At 39.5% G+C, this 10173-nt stretch overlaps 1 protein-coding gene across 8 annotated transcripts in view; it reads left to right on the plus strand.

Moving 5' to 3' along the window:
* Positions 1-8489, plus strand: part of GADL1 (glutamate decarboxylase like 1) — a 126109-nt gene extending 117620 nt beyond the window's left edge. For 6 of the 8 annotated variants that reach the window (XM_058181191.1, XM_058181190.1, XM_058181198.1 and 3 more), the window contains one exon: positions 8315-8489. In XM_058181191.1, the coding sequence (XP_058037174.1) occupies positions 8315-8488 (174 nt within the window). In that variant the 3' untranslated portion in view covers position 8489. Of the gene's footprint in view, positions 1-701; positions 2635-8314 lie in introns of those variants that run through there. The other 2 variants (XR_009154926.1, XM_058181195.1) reach the window with 1 other exon arrangement.
* Positions 8490-10173: the final 1684 nt, after the last annotated feature.

Below are 10173 nucleotides of genomic sequence, written 5' to 3' on the forward strand. Positions count from 1 at the left end.
GTTCCCAGAATACTCCAGCCATCATTCTGACTGTCACCAATAAAAGATAATATTTGCAGTTCAAGGTTGAAATGAGGAGCTTCGTTTTCTTGCAGACATTCCAAACTAGGTAACATTATCAGTGCTAGTAAGGAATGGGGTTTGCTCTCAGTTTATACTCTAGTGACTTACCCTGGGAGTGTTGATGGGAATGGTCTTGGACGGCTGTTTACTTTTGGCTTGTTTGGCAGTTCCTTGATTGGGATATTCTTTACTTCCTGATAGTCTGATTTTTGGGATAATCTATTCTCATCTGGGTATTGATTGCTGGTAGGCAGATATTTTGGTCTTTTTGTTCCCCTTTTGGCTTGTTGCTCATCACGTTTGTACAGTGCAGTAGTGTACATCCTACAACACCTTGAATCTCCAAAGACCTACGCAATGGTCCTCTTTGTAGACTTTAGTTCAGCATTCAATACTATTGTTCCAGACACTTTTCTAATGAAACTAAACCAGCTACAGGTACCTGAACACACTTGTAAAAGGATCATAAGCTTCCTAACAAACAGGAAGCAGCAGGTGAAGTTAAGCAGAATCACATCAGATACCTATACAATTAGCAAAGGGCCCCTCCCAAGGCTGTGTGCTCTCCCCACTTCTCTTCTCTCTGTATAGCAATGACTGCATCTCTAACGATCCATCTGTTAAACTGCTGTTCACAGTGATCGGTCTCATTCGAGACATTGATGAATCCGCATACAGACGGGAGATTGAACAACTAGTCTCATGGTGCGACCGGAACAATCTGGAACTGAACACACTCCAAACCATCGAAATGGTGGTAGACTTTAGGAGAAACCCTTCCATACTTCCACTTCTCACAATATTAGACAACATAGTATCAACAGTAGAGACCTTCAAATTTCTAGGTTGTACCATATCACAAGATCTAAAATGGACAGCTAACATCAAAAACGTCATGAAAAAAGGACAACAAAGAATGTTCTTTCTGCGTCAACTCAGAAAGCTCAAATTGCCCAAGGAGCTGCTGATCCAGTTCTACAGAGGAATTATTGAGTCTGTCATCTGCACCTCTATAACTGTCTGGTTTGGTTCTGCAACCCAACAAGACAGACACAGACTTCAGAGGATAATTAGAATTGCAGAAAAAACAATTGCTACCAACCTGCCTTCCATTGAGGACCTGTATAGTGCACGAGTCAAAAAGAGGGCTGTGAGAATATTTACAGACCCCTCACATCCTGGACATAAACTGTTTCAACTCCTACCCTCAAAACGACACTACAGAGCACTGCACACCAGAACAACAGGACATAACAACAGTTTCTTCCCGAACACCATCACTCTGCTAAACAAATAATTCCCTCAACACTGTCAAACTATTAACTAAATCTGCACTACTATTCATCTTCTCATCAGGCTGTAACTTTCTTGCTTGTATCCTTACAATTTATATTGATATTGATTGTTCCTGATTGCTTATTTGTATCCTATAACTATCATTAAGTGTTGTACCTTAGAATTCTTGATGATCTTTTCTTTTATGAATACAAAAAGCATATGCATGAAGACAAATTCCTTGTGTTTCCAATCGCACTTGGCCAATAAAAAATTCTATTCTATTCTATTCTATTCTATTCTATTCTATTCTATTCTATTCTATTCTATTCTATTCTAGTTGCAGAGCTGAGGAAGGCCCTTGGAGAGATATAGTTAGGAGGAGTATCTACCACATGAATAGTTGGACTAAAGCAGTGCTTCTCAATTATTTTCTGTCATGCCCCCCTAGGAAGAAGGAAACATTTTTCGCGCCCCCCCGCGCGACTGTAAACACGGGGCTTAGCTTGTTATGACAGTGTTTGCCGAGGTCAAACGCGCCCCCCTTTACGGAGCCTCGCACCCCCCCGGGGGGCCCGCCCCACTATTTGAGAAGCACTGGACTAAAGAAACAGTTCTGCGTATGCATGTTCATACGTTAAAGTAATCAGCCCAAAATATATAATGCAGACACTAAACTGCTTCTTTAGCTACATCAACAATCATATTAGATGGAGATAATTCAACTTTAGATAAATTAAGGATATTTTTAAGTTGAAGGCGCACAAGAGATATGTAACTACCCCACCAACACATAGTAATTGGATTGAAAATGTTTCTATGTTTATGTGTTTTGTCTTAAAGGAAAAAAATAAAAAAAAATACCAAAAAAACAATGAATTGTGACTTAACCTCTTTGGGACTGGATGGTAGTCACAGAAAGACTTCTGGAAGTTGTTTTGAAGTTTTGAACAATAGAATAATGTGTACAAGATGCATAAATGTAATAGTGAGCCAAACAAAAATGCTTATCTTGCCTCTAAACAGAGCATAAACTAAATACAGCTCAAAAAACTGATTACTGAAATAATCCACAGAATTCATATTAGAGTTCTCATATCAACCTAAGCTGAAAGACCAGCCGTTGTAGCCATCTGTGACTATAGTAGCAATGTTTGATCTAAGAGCTAATTATGTGCCTGATGCTTTAGAGACGATGCAACTCTCTTTAAAATAGGAGAAGCACTAGGGCTGTGCAATTGAAACTGAAAATTCTGAGTCAAAAGTCATTTTTAACCAACATTACTGTAAGTGTTTTTACACTGTTCCAAGTTGTTCAAACCATTCTGGAACATTTTATTTCAAAAGGCTCTGTTATAAGTTCAGGGCAGGTGCTTTAAGCTTGTAATGGACTATTGGAATAGTTTTGGAACATTTTCTGTAACTCGACTTTGGAACTAAATATTGTGAATTCCAAATGGACCCTATTGAGCTTGAAACATTTTGAATTTGAAATGCTTTCACAACTCTAATAAACACCAATAATTAAATGACTCATTACTGTTTATTAACATTTGTTAAATTTGTTATCCACCCAGTCAGTGGGTTCACCCCTCATCCTCAGATAACCCCTCTATTAACTTCATATGTTTTGAAAACATGAGAAATTCATCTCAATCCTGACTGATGATGCTGAAGAATACCACATTGATTGCCTCAGCAGGTGTTTTATCATAGCATGAAAGCATCCTTAGTAAACTTTGTTCTTTTGGACCTTAAGTTTCTGTCTCTAGACATAAATGGGCTTGATTCTATTTAAATACGTGTGCTCTGTTCAATATATAATCCACAATATGTAATCCAAGTAGTCTAAACAAACTTGCCTCAAAACTTCTACTGCAAAATATCTCATTAAGAAAAAAAAAGCACCAGTGTCATCTGCATCAAATTGCAAAAGAATCACAATATGCATGCATGGAACAACATCATCGTGCATATTAATGCCATCCTTAAACATTTGTTTCTTGATATCTGACACAAATAATTATATAAGTTATAATTAAATCATACATGTTCTCATTCTTGCCCACCACCACTTCCCACAGATGCCTGTGAAAGGCACTTGATGGGGAATCTGGTATACTCTATATAAAGGTAAAAGATAAAGGTTCCCCTTGCACATTCCCGACTCTATGGGGCAGTGCTCATCTCCGTTTCAAAGCCGAAGAGCCAGAGCTGTCAGAAGACGTGTCCATGGTCATGTGGCTGGCATTTAGGGGAAGGAACGCTGTTGCCTTCCCACCAAAGGTGGTCCCTATTTTTCTACTTGCATTTTTTATGTGCTTTTGAACTGCTAGGTTGGCAGAAGCTGGGACAAGTAATGGGAGCTCATCCCATTACGTGGCTCTAGGAGTTTGAACCTCTGATCCGCTGAGCTTTTGATCGACAAGCTCAGCATCTTAGCCACCGAGCCACCGCTCTCATATTCCATATAATGCCTGCTAAATCAAAGCTATTGTCTAAGAAATTATGATTGTAAATTCCTAATGAGACCACACATGTACCCTTCCTAAATCACATTGTCTGGGCAAATATAGACATAAATTTCTTCCTTTAGTAATATCCAATAGTTCTGAAAAAGTGGAAGTAATTAATTGCAATTTGACAACCACATTTATCCTTCCATTTTGTTGTAGGATACAGCACAAGGGAAACTCTGCTTGCAGTCATGGACAGCAGTAATTTATTAGTGGTTTAAGAATGTGGGCCCAGAACAAATTCTAGACAAAAGAAAAACATGTTTGTGTTTTTACTGTCTTGGCAAAAGGACCAAAGCTGTGCTTGGGAATGCCAATATTTGATATTGCATTTGTTCTAGTCAGGGTGACAGCTAACAAATGAGCCCAGTTTGGGTTTAATTAATGTAGAAGAAAGCCTATATATTCTTCTGTGATCAGTTTTGCAAAATAAATATATAAAAAAAATATCCATGGTATTTTACTTATCATGATTTTTTAAAGCAGATAAATAAAGGCCACCAATTTGAAATCAGAAAATAATGCCTTTGGTAGTCATTATCAATTGTGATGATAGAAGCCAAGTTTTGGTGTAATATTAACCTTCATTTCTTCTTGTTTTAATCTTCTCTGGTATATGAACTATTGAATAGATCTTCTATTCATTTGAAATTTGGGGGTTTCGTTTTCAATTTTTAAAGTGGCATACTGACTACATGATGATATTTATTAAGTGAATATATCCCAATGAAGATTATTTAGTAGTTTAGTGAAACTCCCAGGAATAGCAAAGATAGATGAGTCGTCCAAATTGTTCATTGTAAAGTATATATTTAAATTAATAAATTAAACATCTTGGGAACCTGCCAATATTTTCTCAGAATTGGGTAAGATACCGGTACTTACTGGTAGTCCATTTCAGATGTTTATGAACTGTTTTTTATAATCTTAATACTAATCTTGTTCGCAATAGAAAGCCTTGTAAAATTACAAGTTATTTTTAATGTGGTCACATTTTGTTATAAAATATTTGAGATCCTATTTTTGTCAGTGGAAAGCTAAGCAATTCAAATAGGCCAATGGCATTTCCAGAAATAAGAGGTGTTGCAATTATAGTCCCCCCCAAGTAGATTTTTTTTTTCAAGTATTGCAACCAGCCACACATTTTTCAAATTAACATAAATTAATAATCTATGCATATCACCTTGAAATATATCCAAAAAAGCTGAAGGAAGCTCTGTGGAATTTAATAGTCTTTCTGAGACTTCTATGAATTTTCACTGTTTTGAAACAGCAGCATTCCTCATAATCTTTCTTCTTTTGCTTGCATTATTTCCTGAATTAGAAATGTATTTATATAATTAAAATATTTATATAGGCACCCATCTTACATTGAATGTAAGATCTCCCAATAAAACAACATAATATGTTAAAAACCCACCACCAAAGTTAAGTGTTCACATGTAAAGTTCCTTTAAATCCTCTTATCTACCTCAGCCTATCCAGCACTTGAAGGAAAAACCAGGTCTTAACTGCTTTATGGAAGGTAAGGAGGCTAGAGGCCTGCTGAAGGGGAAGGGTGTTCTATAGGGTAGGACTGCCATGAAAAAGGCACTCCTACGAGATACCATAAAATAGTAATATTTAAAAGAAGGAATAAGGAGCTTGCTTCCTCATCTGATAACGTAAAATTGTTAGATGACCTTAGCCTTAGGGAGAAGGAATTCTGCCAATAATCTGGCCTTTGCCATACAGGCTTTAAAGATAATAACCAGCATCTAGAGGGAAACAGAGAGCCAATGAAACATATGAAACAGAGGTGTTACAGATGTAAACATAGGTAGACATCCATCACTGGATGTCCATGCCCGCACATTCTGGACCAGTTGTAGAACTTCAAGGAAAGTCTCATATAAAGCTCATTGTAGTAATCCAGATAGGAACTGATTAAGATGTGGGTGACCATGACAAAGTCTTCCTGTTCCAGGAAAGGGCACAAATGGCATGCCAGACAAATCTGGGAAAAGCTCCCCCGTCCTCCCAGCTATGGCTATTGCTTCAATAAAAGCCATCGGAGTCCCCAAAATCTGCACAGTTCAGGAGAATGCCACCCCACCCCACCCAGAGTCAGAGATGAAATATCACCTGGGTTTTGATGCTTCAAAACATAGAGTGATTCTGTCTTCCATGAGTTGAGTATCTTCCCATTCAGAGCCTTGAACTTCCAGGCCCTTGAACAGCATTCATGATTCAACTGAACAATTCTAAATGCACATCCAGTTTGATGGTATGCTTATGTTCTCCTGAGTTTTAATGGTAAATTCAGCCTAAAAAGAAATCTAAATAAAAATCACGTTTACTGCAAAGATAAATAGAAATAGGCAAAGACAAATGAAAATTATAGATGCCCTTTTTAAAGCAGTTGTCTTATACATTAATATATTAACATTAATATATTAAACATATGGTTTAACTAGAAAATACATTGTGAATGTCTAATATTTATATAAAATTAATATTTAAGTTTTATCAAGTGAAATGATTCTTGCAAATGTTGCAAGAATATATATAACACTGTTAAATCAAATTGGGCAGCATTCTACTTCTACCAGAGATCATGAAGCAGACTGCCCCTGGCTTTTTCAGGCCTAGAAAATGAGTGCAAAACAGAGTCAGCAATGTATTTGTTCTTTGCAAAGAAGCCCCACAGAGCATGTTGAAAAGATATGGGAAGTATTTCTTTTTTAAATGCGTATTTGCTATGGTTTTCAGCAGAGGCTGAGAAGAGTTTGATTTTGCTTCTCATGGGTGACTTTATTCCTATAATTTTAATGGAGCTGCACTGCTGGCCTTTATGAACCTTATGGTTTCCCCACATACAGTTGGACTGTGAATTCTCCTATACTGTAGTTAGGAAAGACATATTGTATTGTAAATATATCCTGGAATGTGCACACTATTTGTAGACTAAAATACATTTCTGAACAAGGGTATGGGGATATAGCTTAGCAGAAGGAACATAGACTGAACATGATATCTAATTCTGAATAAACTTGTTACCTGTTGTTAGAAGATTACATGTATTCCCTGACTTACATCCAGAATAGGAACTAGAAAATTCACTGTTAAGTAGTGTGGTTGTTAAGTGAGGCATCATATGACTGCACCCAATTTTACAACCTTTTTTGCTGCAATCATTAAGCAAAATAATATGTGAACATGACTTGCACAATCACATCATTGTAGGGACACTGCAGTGGTTGTAAGCATAAACATCAGTTGTAAGTCACTTTTTTCAGCCCATCATAACTTTGAACAGTTGCTAAATGAAAGGTTGTAAGTCAAAGAATACATCCCGCAAAGAATACACGGCCTCACTGTCTCCTATTCCGTGTTCCTGTGATCACACATGCACCGGTCAGCTGGGCGTCGTGCGCATGAGAGCGGCAGAACCCGGAAAAGTGGCATTCCGTCACGCATGTGTAAGCCGGCACCCGAATTTCCAGGTTGACATCGTGCACATGCGTGATGGCCAGCTGTTCGTCGGTACGTGTCCATGCTGGTATCTGGGTGTTTGAGTGTCGGCTTGCGCATGCGTGATGGACTGCCACTTTTCCAGGTATTGCCGCTTCTGCACGCACAAAGGACAGTGGGGCTGCGCATACCTGACGGGATGGTTTTGCATGCCACTTCTGGTACGCAGGTGGGCATACAGAGACATCAAAGGTTCACCATCACTGCACTACATTACCTGATTGGGGGATTTCTTAATATTATTCTGTTTACTTTTTACTTTAATTACAAAAAAAGCAGCACAACAGAAAATGTATTACTTATTATAAAATTATTCTTTCAAAATAACAAAGTCAACCAAATAAATGAACTGGGGTAAGTTTGATAATATAAAGCTGTTTATATTAATAATCATGCTCTAAGAGTATTTAAAGATGCATGTTGATTTCTCTCCATAAGGTTACACCATTCTATGCTTTTTCAGTATTGCTACTTTTGAACTACTTTGTTATACTTTCCTCTTTTTTATATCAAATATACTATTTTTTTATTGGAGGACTTAGAATAAATAGGAAATACACTATGAAATGCAATTGGAATTAGACTGCTTTGGTCTTTGGCCAGATTCATTATTGCTTTCCTTATCTATTTAATTAGATAATGTTGGGTATAGAAAGTTTTTGTTGCATAACACAGTTTATAATGGATGGGAAATCAATTGACTGGTCAGTCAACCAATTGGGTTTTCATGTGAAGGATTCTCAAATGTGGAATGTAACATTTCAGTGGAACACTGCACATAGATTAACTTTTTTTAAAGCTACTTCAGCCCTAATGAACCTTAATATAACTCACATAGTTATATTGGTTGTTTCCCCTCTTCTTTCTTTATTTGTGATTCTTATCCCATATGCTAATATTTCTTTGATAACTATTATTTTAATGAATATTTCAATTCTATATTTCAGGTTGCACCCATCATTAAAGAAAGAATGATGAAAAAGGGTAGCATGATGGTGGGCTATCAACCTCATCGTGGAAAAGTTAATTTCTTCCGCCAGGTCATCATTAGTCCACAGGTGATCCGTGAAGACATGGACTTCCTACTTGATGAGATTGATTCGCTTGGGCAAGACTTGTAGCTGATGCCCCCCCAACACTAGGAGAAGCTTCTGTGTGTAGAGTTTATAGATTAAATAAGTTAATGATATAATATTATTAGACCTTATGATCCATAAAAAATGCTCATAGGTGTGTAGACTTTTTATACCGAGTATACATTTAAAAATTAAATTATAAAGGGAACGTTCGAATGATTGGGTGATATATAAATCACAACCCTTTAGAAGAATAAAGTGTTATATGAACAGTAGGATATGTCAGCTCACATTTCCTGAATACATCCATGTTTTTGAATAAAGATTCAAATAGATCCATTACTGTATATTGTAAAATATCACCTATCTCTGGACAAACAAGTCGGGCCGCGACGGGGGCTTTGGACCGTGTCGTGCCTTTGCGGCCTCTGACCCGGCGCAGATCTCACTTGGCTCCTTGGTTCTCTGAGGAGCTGAGGGAGATGAAACGCCGGAGAAGACGCCTAGAGAGTACCTGGAGGTCTAGCCGTTCTGAGGCTGATCGGACACTAGTGAGATCTTTTACTAAGACCTACCTAGTGGCAATGAGGGAGGCGAAACGTTCCTACGTTTCTACCCTCATTGCATCGGCAGATAACCGCCCGGCCGCCCTGTTCCGGGTGACTCGCTCCCTCCTTCATCAGGAGGGGCGGGATGACCCCCTACAGGGACGTGCTGAGGAGTTTAATGGTTATCTATACGGTAAAATCGTTCAGCTTCGGGATAGTCTAGACCAAAATTGCGATGATCCAAGTGGGATGGCAGAGGCACGTCTTGTTGAGGTTATTTGGGAAGAGTTTGAGACTGTGGCTCTCAAGGACGTGGACAGGTTACTGGGGAGGCTACATGCGACCACATGTTTACTGGACCCGTGTCCTTCCTGGCTAGTGCTGGCTACTCAGGAAGTGACACGAGGCTGGCTCCGGGGAATTATAAATGCTTCATTGATGGAAGGGGTTTTCCCCGCTGCTTTGAAAGAGGCAGTGGTGAGACCCCTCCTCAAGAAGCCTTCCCTGGACCCAGCTATCTTGGGAAATTATCGTCCTGTCTCCAACCTTCGCTTTGTGGCGAAGGTTGTAGAGAGTGTGGTTGCATGGCAGCTTCCCCGGTACCTGGATGAAGCTGTCTATCTAGACCCGTTCCAGTCCGGCTTCCGGGCCGGTCACAGTACGGAGACAGCTTTGGTCGCGTTGGTGGATGACCTCTGGAGGGCCAGGGATAGGGGTTGTTCCTCTGCCCTGGTCCTATTAGATCTCTCAGCGGCGTTTGATACCATCGACCATGGTATCTTGCTGCGCCGGTTGGGGGGATTGGGAGTGGGAGGCACCGTGTATCGGTGGTTCTCCTCCTATCTCTCCGACCGGTCGCAGACGGTGTTGACAGGGGGGCAGAGGTCGACCGCGAGGCACCTTACTTGTGGGGTTCCTCAGGGGTCGATTCTCTCGCCCCTCCTGTTCAACATCTACATGAAGCCGCTGGGTGAGGTCATCAGTGGTTTCGGGGTGAGTTATCATCTGTACGCTGATGATACTCAGCTGTACTTTTCCACCCCGAACCACCCCAACGAAGCTGTCGAAGTGCTGTCCCGGTGTCTGGAAGCTGTACGGGTCTGGATGGGGAGAAACAGACTCAAGCTCAATCCCTCCAAGACGGAGTGGCTGTGGATGCCGGCACCCCGGTACAGTCAGCTG

Source organism: Ahaetulla prasina, chromosome 4 (genome assembly GCF_028640845.1).
Source record: "Ahaetulla prasina isolate Xishuangbanna chromosome 4, ASM2864084v1, whole genome shotgun sequence".
Classification (NCBI taxonomy): Eukaryota; Metazoa; Chordata; class Lepidosauria; order Squamata; family Colubridae; genus Ahaetulla; species Ahaetulla prasina.